This window comes from Monopterus albus, unplaced genomic scaffold, assembly GCF_001952655.1.
Source record: "Monopterus albus unplaced genomic scaffold, M_albus_1.0 scaffold209.1, whole genome shotgun sequence".
Taxonomy (NCBI): domain Eukaryota; kingdom Metazoa; phylum Chordata; class Actinopteri; order Synbranchiformes; family Synbranchidae; genus Monopterus; species Monopterus albus.
In genome coordinates this window covers 462,018-480,794 of record NW_018128089.1, presented here as the reverse complement: position 1 = coordinate 480,794, position 18,777 = coordinate 462,018, and the positions used below count along the sequence as shown (strand labels likewise).

Here is an 18,777-nt window from a genome sequence, read left to right as displayed (position 1 = left end):
ATCTGCAAAGTTTTTATGAAGGCTTGTTTTTCTAGGGCCTGATCAGCTGAGGGCTTCAAGGGGCTCCTGCTGGTTCCCGTTGGGTTCCCTCCTCTCTCTCTCTCTCTTTGCCATCTTCTTCCAGGGGGACTTGGCATGTTTAGAGTCCTGGAAAGCCTGCTGTGGTCTCAGCTTTGATTAATGCTGAACACACCAGGTTCTCTGGCTAATAAAACAAACCCTCTCAGTTTTACAATGACATATTCAATCCCTTCTTGTTAATGATGAATAATCGATGACATATGAATAAAGGCGATGACCAAAACCAAAACAGAGACAACAATATAATACTGGTGATTCTAAAACAGGAACAAGAAACAAAAACATGCTGGTACATTAGTGCTGCATACAGAAATCTATTATGGATCTCCCAACTCAGTAGACTATATTAAATGAAAATAATTTAATTATGTACTGATAGTATGAGTCTGTTATAATATATTCAGAGACACCGAATGCAGATTTGCCAGGGAATTGGATCAACACCATAGTTGGCCTGAGGTGCTAAGATTTCTGTTTGTCTCATTGGCAATTAGGACCACATCGCTTTGATGAGGATTTCAAGAACACTCTAATGAGTACTGCTGATGCTGAAGCAGTAAACAAATATTTGACATGATTATCATGAAAAACAGAATGTGGATTTGAAAATGCTGCCACATCGGAAACCTCAAATGTCAGCGCATCCTGGAGTGTCAGCATCTCATGTCACTAACCAAATAAACTGTCTGCAAGTTTCTGAAAGTACATTTCGTAATTCCTAGAAATAAAATGACATTAATGGATGCCCTAGAGGTGGAGAACTAAGCTATGCTACAGTGTAATTACTGGACAGCAGTAATATAAAGTGTGTAATGTGTAGTCAATGGGATAAATTTTGCTAAACAAACAGGATGTTCCTTTAACTGTTTTAAAAAAAAAGTGGATTACACCAGCTGGGCCAAATCTACAAAGCCCTATAATACTGCTGCTTCTCACACAAAGTGAGAGAGTGAAGGGTAGAAGGCCTCTGGAGAGTCTGTCTCTATTGTATTATATTTAGACTGAGAGATTTCCAAAACTATTGGAGAAGAAATGAATCTAGGTCCCTCCCTCTGCTGCTCAGAAACTGATTATCCAGCCACAAAACCGCTGGCTTAAAGGTCACTTCATGTGAGATTCTATATTTTCTTCTAATCAGAAAACTCTTATGTCTAGAGCAAAACCCGTAAGTGAATTCTACAATACAACAAGTATGGTATGTGTGTATTTCAGCTTCTTACACAACACAACAAACAGCCGACAACAATAAACCAATTAAAACAGTTTTCTAATAAATGCAAACAGGTGCAAAAATTAAATGAGTGGTGTCTTCCAGGATGACAGTGCCCCCATCCATATTCTTAATGCTTATTCTTGCTTGGTTTACTCCTCTGAGTAGTTTTTATTTTTAACTCCCAGTCTGTTGTTCTCATCGTGTCTCCATCTGAACCTGTACTCACCTGATCCTCTGTGCTTTCAGCCACCGTCCATTCACGTTCCTTGTACACTGTTCAGCAATAAATCTCTTTATCAAGTGACACTAGTTTTGTCTTGCATTTGGCTCCTATTCACTAACCTACCCTGACAGCCCATCCACTCCCAGTGAAATTAGAACAAAGCCAACACGTTGTCACTGAGTTTTCATGTAAAAATAAAGCCATCCAAAAAATCTGCCTCTTAACTGCTGAACTAGATTATTAGACCACCAAATTTAACTCACTGTGGCTGTATTCTCATATTTCACAAATAAAATAAACCACTTCCAGTAATTTCTCAATCAAAATCATTTATGTAATTCATACCAGTGCCCTACAGTATAGCCTACATGTTTTTGTATTATCAAAACGATGAATACAGTTTTCTCCTAACATTTAAAAGAACATTGAAATTTAACTTGCAATACAGGACTTGATTATATAACTAGGCTATTTCTTAATTAATTAATTAATTAAGTAATTAATTAAAACGCATGCCCAGATTTGATAGACTAATTTAGATACAAATAAGCTTTTGATCTGCCTATTACTTCCACTGTTAATTACAGAAACAATAAGGGTCAGAATAAATTCTGGAAACGACCTATTTATACATTTAAATTCAGAACAACATGAAGTCAGGATTAAAAAGCTATTTTATCCACAGATATATGCAGTATACCTGTAGAGTAGCCAACAAAAATACAATAAAATGCCAAAATAGCAATGTCGTCAATTGGGTTTTAATCCTAAAATCCTCGTTTCACTAATCGAAAGATGATTTTCTTTACAAAGCAAATCTCTCTTGTTTGATTGCTGCATTGGTATTGAAGTCTAAAAGAAAAGGAAAACTGTTCTGCGGTTTAGGTGAAATACTGGAAAATTGCTCAACTTGAAACACGGGATAATTTTTAAAATAAACTAAAACCGAGACTAGCTCTTTTAAACATAAAGAGCTTAAACGATGAGTTTGTCTTTATTCTTTTGAGAATAGAAGCTAAACATAAATAAATGACTAAATAAATAAAACCCTTCCTCCAGCAGCACTGCACACATTCTGCCACGCACGCCCCAGTGAGTCCAGATAAGGACACACGGCGTCTTACCGCTGGTAGTCAGCCCTGCAGTAGACTTGGGTGTCTCTGAAGTAGCAGGTGGCGGTGAGCGGCCGCTGGCACGCGGCGCACTGCAGACAGCGCTCGTGCCAGGACGCGTCGTTGACCCGCATCAGGAAGCGGTCTGAGATGACCCGCGTGCAGCCCGCACACACGGCCTGCCGGGAGGAGTCCCCGCCTGACAAGGAAAAGGGGGAAACTATCAAACACATTGCCTCTTCACAGATGTTGTGATGAAGTTAATAAGCAGGTGGAGGCGGCGAAGGGGGTCACTAGCATTTCTGTAACCCCGCAAACCGGGAAGTAAGTAACACTTGCACATTATCCAATCTGCCAACAAAGACAACAAAGAGCCTAGGTTATATAAAACCCTGAAGACAGTGACGGGCAGGACTCATCGTTGGTCTTATAGCTGCTGTGTGTGCTGTAACCTACGCCAGGGTCTGTGATTTGCATGTTTGATACTGATTTTTAAATGTCATTTTAATGCTTTACGTACTACGGTTGAGCTTCCAGGACCTTAATTGTTTTGGGGTTGGGCACAAATTTCAGACACGTCTCCAAACATGAACGAATAAAACCGAAACTAGATACAAATTTATTTTTAATTAGGTGAACGTATTATTTTAATGCTCGCCATAACCGAGCATTTCTTTTCGTGTTTTCTTGTTCGACTGTGCCGTTGCCTGTTTACTTTGAATGTGTCCTATGACTAAATAAATAGAATGAACACCACCAGGCCTGTTTGCGCTGAATGTGGCATTTACTCTGCCCGGCAGCCTCCGTGTGTTCCGGGGCTAGTTTCACCCACCAGTATGATGAAGAGCAGAGCCTGTGCGTCACTTTGTGTCAAGGCCAGCACCATCTTACCTGGGTTCCTCAGGAAGTATCTGAAGTCACAAGCAATTACCACGGTGACATCGAACTGTTATATCTTCATTCGTTCAGTTACACTTGAGAACAGTTTCATTAAGGTCGTCTTTTCCTATTTTGTACCACAGTTTATGAATTATATAACGTGTCATGGAGCAGCTGTAGAACGGAACGCAGTCGGAGCTATATGCCTGTCAACATAACAGGAAAACATTCCTTTGGAGGCACAAAGATAAGGGTCAGAATGTGACATCGAAATTGTCATATAGCCTATTTATATTTAACAACAGGTAGCCTAGTCAGCGTAAAAAAATGTATTACAAATAAAACAAATAGGCCAACTAATTATTAGGCTATAAAATGCCAAAATGTCAATGTGCACAATTGATTTGGCCAGATTTAATCCTAAAAATCCGTATTTCACTAATTAAATAGCAGCCTAATTGTCTTTTTACAGCAAATAGGCTCTATTGTTTGACTGCTGCCCCCCCCCCCTTATAAAAAAACAAAACAAACAAACAAACAAACAAAACTCTTAACCTTTAAGTTTAAATGAAAGTAAAATTGTTTTGCAGAGGGCCATAGGTGAAAATACGAAAACAAAGACAGGATTGGAAAATTGCTCATTTTCAGACATAGGGTGCTTTTTAAAAATAAATCCGAATCCAGACTAGCCTTATAGATATAGTCTACCCTGTTGTATAAACAAACAAAAGCTGCAACACGTTCTATCTTTCCAAGAATTCCCTCCAGCAGCGCTGCACACATGGCGCTGTGCAGGCGAGCCTTCACGGGGGCTATGGAGCCAATAATAAAAACTGAATAAGGAGGAAGGTGCTGCCTGGTTTTTACTTGGAACTGGATCTGGCATTGACTTTAAAAGCACTGCATATATTCAGCGATTTAAAAAAATTAGAAATAAATTAAACAACGAAAAAGCTTCTGAGCAATGGCAGATGGAAGAAAAACGAATAAGAAATAAGAATTCATACTAAAGGGGAGACGTTGACTTTCACACCTAACGAACTGTCCGGGTCTGCTCGGGGACCAGCTCTGTTCCCATGCTCTGCCAGCACACAAGAAAACAAAACAGCATGAACTCACCGGTCATAGCATCCAGAGACCTGGCGTCAGTCTGCAGACGAGCCTCTATTTTAATGCCCTTCAGCATCTTTAAACGCGCAGACTGACGGCTGCCGCCGGACGCGCGCTCCAAACGCGTAGTAATTTCCATAAGATGATCCGCTCTCTGTGGTCTACCTTTCTCTGAAATTCCTACAACCTTGAGTGACGGCAAATATAAAAAGGAGTTAAATGAGTTTGTAAAATCCGAAAAGTGGAAATCTTCACAAGTTTTGAGTTTACAAGAAAGATCATCAGCTGATGTAAATCCAGAGGAATTGAGTGAAAAGGGTCCCGCGGTCCTGAACTTGATGTGCCATCGTGAACCCGCCTCTCTCTCTCTAAAGAAGGTGAGAGCGAAGACAATCCGCTCTGCAGTTTTATTGGCCTGGGTTGGCCCCGGTGGGGTGGGCCTGGGTGGGCCCGGGTGGACCCGCCCCCACCGGGGGCAGCCAGAGCCCTGACACTGCTGCTCTGCTGTGGGAAAATCAAAACAGGTTCTTCGACTGATAAGGGTGCATTTAAACCAGGCCACATCCTATTTAATGTTTACCATCTTGAACCCTGATTTTACCCTGTAACCCCTCATTTAGAAAATTATTCCATATTTCTGGGCTGTTTATTCCTGGCATCATTTAGGCCAGTGGTTCTCAGCCCTTTTTGCTGTGACCTCCTAAAATCAGCTATGTCTGTTTGAAACAATTAAAAATAAATAAACCTGAGTGGTCACATGGTGATAAAGGGTATGAACAAATTGTGGCAGCATAGCCTGTAATGACAGCTGGTTATAGCTAGGCTACATTCAAGGTAGGGGTGAACATTTAAATAAATTTTAAATATGAACATTCCAAATAATTATGAGACAAACTGGAGACTTTTTAAGCATCTAAAATTTTCCAAAGGGGTTAAAGGGGTTTATTTTCATTACAATCAATTAAGGATTGCACACATATAGTTGCACAAGAAACCAAGAACAGAAACAAACACCTGACATCACAGACTAAACGTAACGACAGCAGCTTCTTAGCTTTAGTCCATATCAGCACAGTGCCAGTCCACGGCCGGGTCCATTCGACCCACTGATACCGACCGGACCCTCGGCCACTTTGCTTTTTCATGTATACAGCTAATTATTTCATCTGCAAATGTGACATGTCCTCACACCTGCACCTTTACTTGTGTTCGAAACATTGCCAAGTACATATGGAAGCGAACAGCAGTGTGGGGCTTCATTTAGTGCTAATCAGGCCGTGGTGCCATGATATATTTGAGTGTCAAATGTGACTAAATGTGTTTGTGAATATAGCCTAACTAAGGCGACTTTCTAATAGCTCATTCTGCTAATTTTCCAGCAGCTGTTCTATAAACCAAGTTCAAAGGATAGAGGAGGTTTGCCTGTAAATGTAATGAAACACGAGGATAAAAGAGTGTTAAAGCACATGAAGACCTCTTTGAAGAACTGTGGCCCACACACTGACTTCCATTAACAAACTGATTATAACAGGCTTCTGTAAATGAGAACTGTACAGTCTGTGTGATGTATCTGAGAAGTTGGAGAGGTTATGGAAAATGAGGTGTCAGTCAAAGCAATGGAAAAACATGGGATGGAGACCAGACCAGGACTGGGATAATGACAAAGGATCCTTGTGCAGTTCTCTCCTCTCATTTTAACTAGACAGCTCATAATATTTAAACACTTCATCAGTTGTATTTATTGGATATGTGCTCCCATCTTTGTCCCTGCTCACTTATATTACCTGAACCTTTACAAATACTTGTGCAAGCATCTCAGCTTCACAGTCATCTGTTAATGCTGTTATTAACCAATATTGGATATCCATACTCCCTCTTAATCCCATCTATTCTTCTTATCATTATCTTACCAATTTCTGTCTCTCCCCCCATTGAACTATAAAATTTCTACTTCTCTTGTTGCATTTTTAATGGTTTTCATTATATTAGCTTGTGACCTTTTACTCCCAATAAGATTCTGGAAATGATGTGTTCTTTTTAAAAAAGAAGTTTGTATTTCAAGATTTGATTACACTCTCAACACTCCTTTGTCCAGCATGGCAAAAGCCTCTTTCTTAACTTACTGCTCTTCCTTCGCATTGACTCAGTTACTCTTATTCTTAATATGAATTCTTTCATTGCTTCCATTGTTAAGACACATGCAATTTTGAATTTCTATAAGTGCTTCAATTTCTATTCCATTTCCATCATTCAGTTAGCCATAATATACTGTACATTGTGCACTGAAATCTCTGTAACAAATAACTCTACCTTCTAAATTTGCTGCAGTTTCATCCATTATCTCCAATGATAGATGTTTGCTATTTTATTTTTTTAAATAAAATCTTTTGTTCATACTTTCATTACTATACATTTTTTATTTGTCCCTTGTCCACTACTCTATGCTGTATAGCCCATTTCACAAAAATTATGCAACCTCCCCCTCTGCGTTCACCTTTATGTCTGTCTCTGCCAGCATTACCATAACCTTTGATTACCACATCTAATTCTGGTCTTAGATTTCAGTAGGCTTCTCTCCTATGTCTTTAATGAATCCATTTCCCATCTACCTCAATGATTCGTTCAATTTTTCCCAAGATATATTTTTCACAGTGAAGAATGTGAAGATGGCACCAAGGATGACTGCCCTGGTTGTGTGCTCTCTTGTGCAGTTTTGTTTATTTGGTTTTCTGCAATCTACTCAAGTTAGTTTCCCCAGAGACAAGCTCTTAAACACCCGAGGGGGAAGTGTGCCATTGCCCTGGTGAAACTTTGCCTGTGAGAAACCTGAAGGCCACTCCTGTCTATTCACCTAAGTGAATCTTCATTCACTAGCCAACAAAATGGTTCTGCTTCTGGTTAACCAGGCTAACTCTGACTTCTCACATTCGGCTTCCCTCTCCACAGAGCAGACCACATAACAAAGTTATCTGGGAAAACAAGAGGAGGTGGAATCTACCTCTATAACTCCAAATCAGAAAAAGTTGGGACAGTGTGTAAAATCAAAATAAAACTAAAAACAGTGATGTGTAAATCATCTGTCCTGTATTACAGTGAAAACTATAGAGCAGCACATTATTCAATGATTGAAGTGAGTGTTTTTTTGGAACAAAGAATCAAATTGATGAGGTATCACATCAAATAATCAAACAGCATATTCCTCCACTACTAACTGTGGGTCATGTTCCTCGAGCTGCCGTCCTGACACAGTCACAAATCAGTTTAAACCAACTGCCAATCCAGAAATTCAAAATTTGTTGTCAAAAAAGCCAAAGTTGGAAAGAAAAACTTTCCAAAAAACTGCCACAATCCAATCCACGTCATATCCACCCTTCGCTGTTTTCACACCCAGTTTTAATGGCAGTTGACAACTGACACGGGTGAGCAGCTGAGCTTCATATGTTATACTGACTTGATGTGAAGTGACACCACCATCCTGACCAACATTAATTCATCAATTCATACTTTATTACAACGTCAGCTGTTGTACTTTTGTTCAGTCATTACTGAATAAATTCTAAATGAAGCAAAATCTGACTTTTGATCAATAACCTACAAAAATAATTGTCCTAATGAAACCTCACATCTCGTTGTCTCTATGCATGCAAACTAGCAGACATATCAAAGCAGAACTGGTATTTGCTGTTATGGCTGACATACAGTAATTAGTTAAACATTAAATGTTTCTGAAACACTGGCTGGACCTTTACTGTAGTGGGTTACATTGTAAATTTAAGAAAATGCATTTTCGTGGCACTAATTCCAGAACCAAGTCATGTCATGCTCTCAACTTTCTTGCTCTTCTCTTAGCGTCAAACTGTCTGTGACGTACTTCCAATTGCCACTGCCACTTTGCTGTGTGTTTTTTAAAACACCCTTAAGTTACTGTCAGTGAAACAATTCCAATATGCTGCAAATTGAAGTTGTCATTTTTTTAACTGCATACTTCAGCAGAAAGTGTTGAATTAAATGTATGTCATCTTAACAGCGACTAAAAAGACATTACTATAGAAAAACTAAAAAACATTAGTAGATTGAAAGGACATTTCTGTGACAGAGGAGTCAGAGAGGTGTATGACATGACGTGTTACTGGAATTGGTGCTGTAGAAATGCAAATTTTACAACTTCTAAGTTTGCATGAACAGCAACTCGAAAGAAATGAAAACAGAAAAAACATATTTATAAGAAAGGGGAAATGAGACCCTGGGCGATGCCGGATAATTTTTGTATATTGGTATCAGTATATGCTACAAGAAATATACGTAACAAGAAATGTCAGTAGAGAAATGTTTCTGAAGTCATTTGGAAATGGTGACTTCATTTTAAAGTTTGTCCACCAGAGAGAACTAACGCATTGTAAATGCAGCGAGGGGAGATCTGAGGATACATGTCAGCCACAAAAGCTAAAAATGACGACAAATCTACTGCTAAATTAAACGTTTCACACATCTAAAACTGATTTTGCTCATCAAAGCGTGTAAATAGGTTGTTTAAAAGGGTGGAAGGAAGACGGGGGGGGGAAAACAAAGACCTAGCATTGTTACAGAGGATAAACATGCAATGCATGCACACATTTTTTTCACATCTAATCAGTGTAGTCAAAAAAAGAGCACTTTCACTTGACAGCTTTGCCCTCATTTCATTGTGCGTAGAAAAGGAAGTTAGCTAAAAATAGTGACGACAGTTCTTATAATGTAAAAAAAAAAAAAAACTTCAGCTGGGTCTCAAACCTCAAAACAGTTTTTGGAACTGGCCAAAAAAAGTTGTTTAAATATTTATGTTTTTGTGAACACAACTTTGCATATGCTTACTATCGTTTAAGTGGGAGCTGTGCTCTTTGTTTTAATGATGGTTTCTACTTATAACATCAGGTTTATAGCTGATACTCAATGCAGACAGTAAACAAAAGGTTGATGACAACAGCCTTGAATGACAGATAGTACAGAACTGCAGAAGGAAGTGTAACGACAACTAAAGAGAATTCATAAAACACTAACGACATACAAAACTCTCGTTGAGCTATATCGTTTGACACGTGATTCAGTGTGGCCGGCAGCAGTTGGGGTGTAGTCCCACTGCTGTTGACAGCTGCGTTGAGAAAAACTGGACAACTAAAAACTGTGACCAAAACACCTATGGGGCGGACAGCAAGAGCAACACCAGGGCAATGCTCTACATTTTAATCTATTTTTAAGCATGTTAAGGAGGTGTATTAAACGTAAAATCGGGTGTTGCTCTTTCCATAAGTCATCTGTAAAAAAACCTAAATGTTATATCATCAGTAATGTACAAAAATGATACTCAGCCAAAACGTGTAGCTGTACTGCATGTGTAGTCCAGCAGTGTAACATGTGTCCTGGTTTAGTAACCTTTAAGCAGTAACAGTGGCTCTATGTAAACCAACGTTGCCGGCTCATGTGCAGAGACAGTAAAGGAGTGGTTAATAAAGCATCTGTGGCAAACAGAAAGAACATTAAAATTCCCAAACGCAAAGTGCACTCATATTCACACAAGTATAATACAGTAACACATTCCCCAGGAGAAAATCAGCACAAGCTTGAAAACAAAATCTCACAAGATTTCCTGTTGCGTTGCCACCACCTGAGTCCCTCCAGTGGGGTGCAGTTATTACAGGGGGAGTACACTTCACATCTCTTTTCACAAAATACATTTAAAAATCAGGAGATTCTTTTCCACTTTCTTGAGTAAGAAAGGTCTGTTCTCTCAAACAGCGGGCAATTCCATCTCATTTTAAATGTCAGCTCGTCAACTTTGAACATAGTGGTCACATCCAGAGTCCCTCGGTGTTCTCGTTCTGTCTTTCAGTGGGTCCAGTTCCAGTTCAGCCCCCCGCCCCCCACCTTTACAAAAGACCAATTAACACCAAGACTACAACGTCTTCCAAAAATCTAGAAATTCTGCAGTTTCTATTTTGTTTTTCTTCTCACTACAGTTGTTTTGGAGTGTTGTGCCATCACTTTGTGTTGTGGGCAGGTCAGTAGTTGTGTACAGGTCTCTCCTTCTGGTATCTACAGAGGAGAGTGTTGAAGGGTGGGGTGAGGTGCAGGTCTTCAAGCCTCGGAGCTCAGGGAGGTCCGTGTGGGACTGGGAGGGAGGCGAGCTGCTGCACTGTGTTCTGTGCGGAAACTGTAATCATACTGACAGAGGGAGAGTCGCCCATTATTACCTTGTAACATGGACTGACAGAAATCATCCCATTCTACACCGAATCAAACTACGATTAAGTCAAAATGTCTGTGTTTCACAAGAACAATAAAGTAGATGAAACAGTAAGGAACACAATGGCCTCTGGTGGACACAGTGTGTAATTACAGGAACATTTCCATTAGCTGGGACCAGAAAATGACAATGATTACAGACATGTGCATTTCCAACAACAGACGGGAAATCTCAAGTATAAAAGACAATACCTGTTTCCTACCACTTGGTTCTTTATAGTAACACTGTTACAGCAAGTAATGAGGGAATGGAAATCTCCTTAAATACTAGTAGAACTGTAGTAACTCCAACTCGACTACATTCGTTTACCCACCTCTTTCTCAATTTCAGCCAGTGACTTGATTGTGATGCCCATCAGATCCACTTGCTGCAGCTGAAGATGGAGAACAGTGACAGTTTCCCAGTTAGCTGAAGAGATTCACCTTCAGTAGTCTAGTGTTTCCTTTCTACATATTGCTTCTATACTTATGTCCAATCTGCTGCACTTGCAGAATATCTGCCAGGCACACATAACAGATACGGTAATAATAGATTAAGACTGTAGATTGAGCAAAAGTTTCTTATCTTGAGTAGAGGTGTTAGAGCACACAGCTGAACATCTTTGCTATGCTATAAGAAGATAAAATGAGTTACAAAATGTTAAAAAAGTTATCTTACATCAGACGAGGCACAGGCAAACTTCTCAGAGATCATGAATGGCACTCCATCCATTGCTGAAAAATACAAGTCATATAATGGCTACATGAATGTTTCTTTTGCAGCTGGACCAAAGAAATCACAGAAATAACACATTCATTCAAAAGTCAACCATCCATCCATTATCTACACCGCTTATCCCTGAAGAGGGCTGTGGGAGGGCTGGAGCCCATCCCAGGTGACACTGGGCGAGAGGCATCAAAAGTCAACCAAACACTTCAAAGAATAACGATCACTCAACAATACATTTACATATGTAACAAGAAGATGCAGTGACACTTCAAAGAATAACGATCACTCAACAATACATATGTACCAAGAAGCTGCAGTGATTTGTGCATAGAGAATGGCTGTTTTAACAGGGTCACACAGTTCATCATTCTGACTGACTGTATTCTAAGTAAAGCTGATAAGTGAAAGGCTGCTGCTTTAGGATAATAAGGATAATCACCTTTATTTGGCCAAGTATGTTACACACAAGGAATTTGTTTCCGGTACAGAACCGATGGCAGCCATCTGTGGCGCCAACTCAACCGATGGCTCTAACCATTGGGGGCAACAGGGGGGTTCAGTGTCTTGCCCAAGGACAATTCGACATGTGGATTGCACCGAGATTCAAACCTTCAGCCTTCTGGTTGGAAGACGACTGCTCTACCCACCGCACCACTGTCACCTCCCCTTACTTTGATGGCTTTGCTAATACCAATTATGTTAAAGCCAATGTGAGAAACTGTGTAGCATTTAAAGTACAACTTTAAACACACTACCAGCATCATGTGTGATGTGTTTGGCTGACACATTTCAAAATGATATTTGTGATTTTGGGGAGAGGATGTTGAGAAGAAGACAATATCAAACTGTTTCTGACCTGAGATAGCATATAGGTTGGAGTTCTGGTGCTCATAGTCTGGTCTGGTAGTGTTCTTGCCTCTGAAGCTTGCTGGGAGGGTCATGGAAATATGCCTTAAGACCGGGAAATGAAAATCAAGCATTTGTTTAGTCCAGTGAAGAAAACAATGATTATACTGTATGCATTCACCCTCTGATGCAAATTGATGTTAAGTGATGTGACTTTGGAAAGCTTTAATAATCGGATTTCTTTGACCAAGAACTTGTTAGCAGGACTTATTTCCAGGTTTCTTGGGGTGGCCGATACCACAGATACCTCCTCCTGTAATCCTGTGTCCAGGTAATGACTTGCCTGTGTGTGTTAGGCAGCTGATATCTTAAATATGCAAATGTGAAACAGCTACACCAGTCAAAAGTTTGGAACTGTATAGGTATTTAACAACATGGAAATCAAAACTTTCTTATTTCAAACTATTAGCAGGTTAGAAATGTGTAGTGTTGACACTAATTTTAATTAGAATGCTTTATGCAGGATATTATCACCATTCAGGTGATAACATCAGGTGGTCAAAGTGTTCTGACAAATCCACGATGCAATGTAACTTAGAAATTCAACTTCACAGCAACCAATTTTCATTTTGCTCAACATCAGCAGCAACAATAAAGACAGAGGTTTCTTGCTGACAGCATCACCTTTTCCTACTTCCCTATGATCTGATTATAGATCTGTTTCCCTTGAGGATAAGATGTTCAAGGACAGTGAACATCCTCTTTCTTGGATTTAGGACTGAGTAACATCTCAGTCATGTGCGTAACTGCGGCATATGTGTGAACATTTTTGATAAATCAGGATGAATCAGGTGCGTGTAAGTGCACACATATACAAACAAATTATTAGAGTGGACATACTTGGGCATAGGAGCTGTTGGAACTGAGGCTGAGCTGGAGGAGGAGTTCACATTCTGGATGTTGTTGGTGGCTGGTGTGTGTGTGGATTCCTGGGCCCGAGGTACGTTCCCCATGCGATACCAGATCCCCATGTTGTTGAGTTCACTGTCAAACAAGTTAATAAGCTTCAATCTTTTTTTTTTTTACCAAGTCAAATCTTGACACTTAATCCTTTGGCTTTCACAAATCAAGTCTTAAATGAGTCAAGGGTCAAGCTCAATAGCAGCCAAATCCATGGGGTGAATGTAGTGCAGTTATTATTCTTAAGTGTGTTTTAAGATTTACAAATGAACATTTTGTGCACTGGAAAAAAATGTTTGTACTTGCATCTCAATACCTGTGCACATAAATCTATATGATAAATGCTTTTATTTATATCTGAATATTTGTGGACTAACAACTAAATTCACATTTGTAAATGTGTATCAAGAACGATACTTGTGTTCTGAGTAGAAATCTTCATTTGCACATCTGTCAGTCTCATCTTGTGGATACAAATCCTCTCATGCACACGTCTTTTTTGTACAGTTTTCTAGTAAAGGCAAAGTAAAAAATTTCACGTTCAAAACTATGCTCTCAAATGCACATTATTATAAGACAAATGTGAATGTGTCTCTTTGGCCCATTGGCCTTAGATTCCATTCCAAAATCGTATATTTCTGTTTCCCACTGTTTTTGAGGCAGGCTGCCATGATATCAATATTGACCGCCACATATTGATTTAAAATCTTACTTCAGTGTAGCACAGTGTGTAGTGCCTGTATTCACACAGTCCCTCCATGCCCTATTTCTTTCTCTCTCTCTCTCTCTCTCTCTCTCTCTGTCTCTCTTGCATACGCACGCAAACTCATGTTGACAGACCATCTGTGAAGAGCTCCTCCTTTCTGTCTTTGTTTTTACACAACTATGTCAATCATGGAGAGTCAACACTTCTAATATGTACTAATATGCAAATATGCAAGCAAGCTAGTATAATACAGCTGTGGCCGAGGTCAGCAAACTGAATGTATGGACAGCTCCGCAAGTGGATAAACTTAATGCTGGTTCAGAAGCTCTGATGCTGAATGTTTGGCCCCTCAGTTCAGGGGAATAACGAAAAACACATGGGAAAGCTGATCAGTCTGTTTGTTTTGAATATTTACTGGTTTCAATCAGTGCTGCTGAAGCAGAAAGAGAGGGTCAGGGAGAGAGAGCTGAAGAGAGACATGTAGGAGAAGGGCAGCAGCCAACACGCAGCATTTATTACATCCATGTTTACTAGCTTGCAGTCTTCTTCCCTGCCTTTACTGGTGCATTGCAGCACCTGTTGATAAGTGGAATAGTGTGACACCATTGGATAGGAATGTGTATTGCATCACCAGCATGTGCTGCACAAGATAGACTAAAACACAACACTATTAGATGTCAAAACAGCAGAGCTTTAGATTTTTTTCTATTGACAAGTTTACAACCAATACTAAAATGTGATCCCAGGCTGCTCACCCAATGAATGTGTACTGGGGGGGGGCCTGCTTGGAGCGTCCAAGGATGCGGATGTCACAGATGGCTGCTTCTGTGGAGTCCCGTGGAATAAACTTAATGCAGAGCCGTCGCTTCCTGAAGGCCTGTTCCTCTGTGGGACATATAAGAAAAGGACAGGGGGATTTGTTGGGTTTTCCCTCTGTAATAATATGATAACAGTAAGGTCTAGCTCTTACTTTGTAAAGTGTCCTGAGATGACTTTTGTTGTGATTTGGCACTATACAAATAAAATTTGATTTGACAAAGACTGAAATTCACTCCTCTGCATCAACTGCAAATTAATGCCCAAGAGGTTCTCTGAAGTCTTTGTGAGATTTTGTTTCTAACTACCAGTGCCTTTCTTCTTGAATCAATAACTTACGAGTGTCAACTGTCTCCTGGATCGGGATGAAACCAACGGGCAGAGTGTCTTTTATATCTATCAGCTTCATGTCCACAAGAACATTGCCCAAATGGCTCTGGAGAGAAAGGGACAGAGGACGGTGGAGAGAGGGGAACAAATGATAGGAAAGAGAGAGATTATAAAGGAAAACAGGGGAGGAAAAATAATTAAAGGAAATGGGAAAAGAGTGAAGATCAATTTGAACTAGATGGTTAGTATGTATTACATAATAATTTCATGTGCACAGCTAGTAGTTGAAGTGAGTTCATCATCATTAGGAAATCAAGCAAGCTCTCATTCTCAGTGGTGCCCTGACATACAATTAACACCTTTGAAACAGTAAAACATAAACGTGTGATTATATAAAATCAGCATGAAAAATCCAAAATCAAAACATAAAAAAAAATATATATACACACACACACACACACACACACACACACACACACACACACACAGAAACAGTGTAAATAACATCATATTCAAATACAGTGCCCAAATTATATGTTACACTCACATTTAAACTGTAAAATACTATATAAAAGCAGTTTAAATTGAGATAAACTTACATTTTCTTTAGAAAAAGCCCTGGTAAAGCAGAGGTAGCGGGTCACCTTGGATTTGAAAAGGCCATCTTTCCACAGGTCAGCATCCAGGCCATCTGTTGTTGTAGAGACCTGAAAGCAAACAGTCAAGGGAGTCATCAGACACACAAAAATTACAATATAATACAGACAATATTAAAAGATCGGATTGCATCAGGCCAAAAAAACTGGATTGGGATATCCCTAATAATTACATAACATCCACTGCACCTTTACACCTGCTCTGCAGTTTTTCTGTGCCCATCATTGACTGGCGCCTTTGGCACCTTTGTTTCATGTGTCGTATTTGGGCAATGTACAATTTATTACTACACTATAAGTGAAACATAAGCATGTTTCAGATCTTTTACTTAATATATTTTTATCTTCATTTTATGTATTTTATCTTATTAATTCCGCCAGGGGTGGGGGTTATGTTTTTGCAGCTTCAAGAATAACTTTGGAGTGAATCTAAATGACAAATTATTATGAACCTGTTCTGAGTTGTTCTGACTTACCACATCATATCCAGTGGGTGCCCTGTTCCTGGAGGCTACTACTCCAACTCCAGTAATTGGGTCCATGGGCATCTCTGGCAAAGCTTCAGAAAGATCCCGAACCTCAGGCATCTTTGTCGAGTTCTGCAACAAAAATTAAAAACACTGTTTTATCGCCCAGTCCCAGCCAAATCATATAGTAACCCTAATGTCCATGCTGTTTCTAAAACTCATGACAAGTTTCTGTGGCAATGGACTCTCATGTCTTCTTGTGCAACTCTGCAATTTTCTCACAGGGCTCCAGACTGCAACCATTTAGTCACTTTTTGCAGCCAATTTTTAGCAACAGCGCGACTACATCTTATTACTAGGCACACCTAATATCTGAATAGTCGGATCCAGCCCCTCTTTTCTCTCTGTTATGTGAGTTGAGAATAAAAGAGTAAGACCTAACTGGTAAAACACACTGGGAACATTTTTGGAAGTATTTTCTACACTCATCTCCCGCCCATCTCACACTGCAGATAGAATTCCATTATATCAAATGAGTCAATCCACAGTTAATCCAAGAGACATGCCTCTCCCGTAGAACCTTCATGTTTTTTTTTATGCTTCATGCCTATTTTTTCCCCTCTGCTGCATTTAGTGAAGCCTAATCTCCACAGCCATCTGTTAGGACTGATCAGGCTGACTGAATTTCACTTTCACTTTCTCCCTCTGTAACACGCCAGGGAAAATCAATAAATCCGTGGGCTTACCTAAAAATGCAATTTCTTCTCGATGACCTTACATGAAAACAATTTTTGTCCACTACACTTGTGTTGTTGGTTGGCCTGGTCAAGACTCTTTGTGCCACCGCTGTCCTGCTGACACACAGACAGCGGTTCTGATAACCTTAAACACACACAACACGCTGCTCACATCTTGCTTTCAGTGTGGATTGAATGGAACCGTGCTTCTAATGTGTTTTATCAATAAGGGGCACAAGAACTTAGGAGTGACTGCTGCATGCTCAAGTGAATGGCTCTGGAGGAGAAGAAACATGTATCACTGGGGCAAAGACAGGTAAGCGTAAAACTAGTAGAGCAGATTGAATTGTAAGTTCTAACATTTATGCGTAGCATAACTTAAATTGAGGTAAACTAGCAAGATGGGCTTGTTCACACATGCTTGATTCAGCCTTGAGGCCTACTTGTCTTGCTTGTGAAAGCATTAGCAAGCTAACACGAGGTTAAAGTGCGCATTAGCAAGCTAACATGAGGTTAAAGTGGAGTTTTGGCTGATTTGTTGGAGCAATTATCAAGACACGGTGGATACTGGTTAATTGTGAGGTGCAACACTTGTTGCAAACAGGCATGCAAAAGCACAACAAAGTTGTGGAGTACAGTAAAACCTAATGGATCAGAAGCAACAACTGACAGATGCACCAGCACCTGCAGCACATGATGACAGCCCATGTACTGGATACTCATGCATGTGAGTAATTGGATATACACGACATGATGAAAAGTCTCAAGTGTGAAACCCAAGCGTAGGAACAGAATTAACAGAAGGTAAGACCAATTTTTCATGCACTGCCACAGTACAACAGGCCTAAATGCACATTAGCCTGTTACCTGTCTGTCTGATGACACTTGCTCTGCCTGTAATTATGTAAATGGATTATACTCTTATCAAGATATTTTGTAAAGCTGGCTTTCACAACAGCCAGTGCCTAGCTGCTACTTTGTGTATGCCTGCTGTTAGATAATAGCCTGCTTACAAGTGTAGTTGGTTGATATTTTATCATCAATACAATGTTTATTGTGTAAATCGTCTTTGCTATGAGCTGGTGCACAGCTGCTGTTCTCTCTGTGTGTGTGTAGCCCGTATTTAGTGTTTAATTAGCCTACATGATTCCTTTCATAGAGAAATACTTTACTGTATGTTCAAAGTATACAGCATTTTTAATAATCACATAGAAGAACATACACAACCAGTTTTACTGTAGGTTTATATACTTTAACCTGATCTTTTACATATGTGTGTTTAGGGTGGTGTGACCCACCCCAAACAGCATCCCCCGACTGAAACATGTTCCCACGGCTGTCTGCTGGGCCAGGCCTGCTCAATTGTGTAACCACCATCACTGTATAACTGGATCCACTAGTTTCACAAATGGAAAATTAATAATCACAGAAAACTTTAAGCAAATGTCAAGCGCTTTGTTGTGTTAGGTATTTTTAGGCCCCTTGGGAATCCTATCCCCTGATCTCCCTCACTGAGCCCGATGAGAGAGAGATTGAAGAGCTCCATGGACCGGAGTGAAGACCGTGGATCCTACATAAACTAGCTAAAGGTTAATACATATTGACATATAAATGCATACACGTAGGTGGTGTGAACTCATAGGTGGTTGAATG

General features: G+C 39.9%; 2 protein-coding genes and 1 long non-coding RNA gene across 5 annotated transcripts in view; 1 reads left to right on the top strand and 2 right to left on the bottom strand.

The window, feature by feature from the left end:
- Window positions 1-4,971, bottom strand: part of LOC109970881 (LIM homeobox transcription factor 1-beta-like) — a 33,106-nt gene extending 28,135 nt beyond the window's left edge. The window contains exons 1-2 of the mRNA XM_020618758.1: window positions 4,628-4,971; window positions 2,642-2,828 (exon numbers count right to left, since the gene is read on the bottom strand). Coding sequence (XP_020474414.1) covers window positions 2,642-2,828; window positions 4,628-4,757 — 317 coding nt within the window. The 5' untranslated portion in view covers window positions 4,758-4,971. The remainder of the gene's footprint in view (window positions 1-2,641; window positions 2,829-4,627) is intronic.
- Window positions 4,972-10,614: 5,643 nt separating this feature from the next.
- Window positions 10,615-18,777, bottom strand: part of mvb12ba (multivesicular body subunit 12Ba) — a 10,066-nt gene continuing 1,903 nt past the window's right edge. The window contains exons 2-11 of one of the 3 annotated variants that reach the window (XM_020618761.1): window positions 17,134-17,241; window positions 16,397-16,519; window positions 15,864-15,971; window positions 15,274-15,370; window positions 14,874-15,003; window positions 13,353-13,496; window positions 12,463-12,557; window positions 11,556-11,611; window positions 11,212-11,271; window positions 10,615-10,816 (exon numbers count right to left, since the gene is read on the bottom strand). In XM_020618761.1, the coding sequence (XP_020474417.1) occupies window positions 10,730-10,816; window positions 11,212-11,271; window positions 11,556-11,611; window positions 12,463-12,557; window positions 13,353-13,496; window positions 14,874-15,003; window positions 15,274-15,370; window positions 15,864-15,971; window positions 16,397-16,507 (888 nt within the window). In that variant the 5' untranslated portion in view covers window positions 16,508-16,519; window positions 17,134-17,241 and the 3' untranslated portion in view covers window positions 10,615-10,729. The remainder of the gene's footprint in view (window positions 10,817-11,211; window positions 11,272-11,555; window positions 11,612-12,462; window positions 12,558-13,352; window positions 13,497-14,873; window positions 15,004-15,273; window positions 15,371-15,863; window positions 15,972-16,396; window positions 16,520-17,133; window positions 17,242-18,777) is intronic. The other 2 variants (XM_020618759.1, XM_020618762.1) reach the window with 2 other exon arrangements.
- On the top strand, window positions 17,250-18,648 carry LOC109970883 (uncharacterized). The gene is made up of 3 exons (XR_002276463.1): window positions 17,250-17,605; window positions 17,637-17,851; window positions 18,408-18,648. It is a non-coding gene; the product is annotated as an uncharacterized LOC109970883 (long non-coding RNA).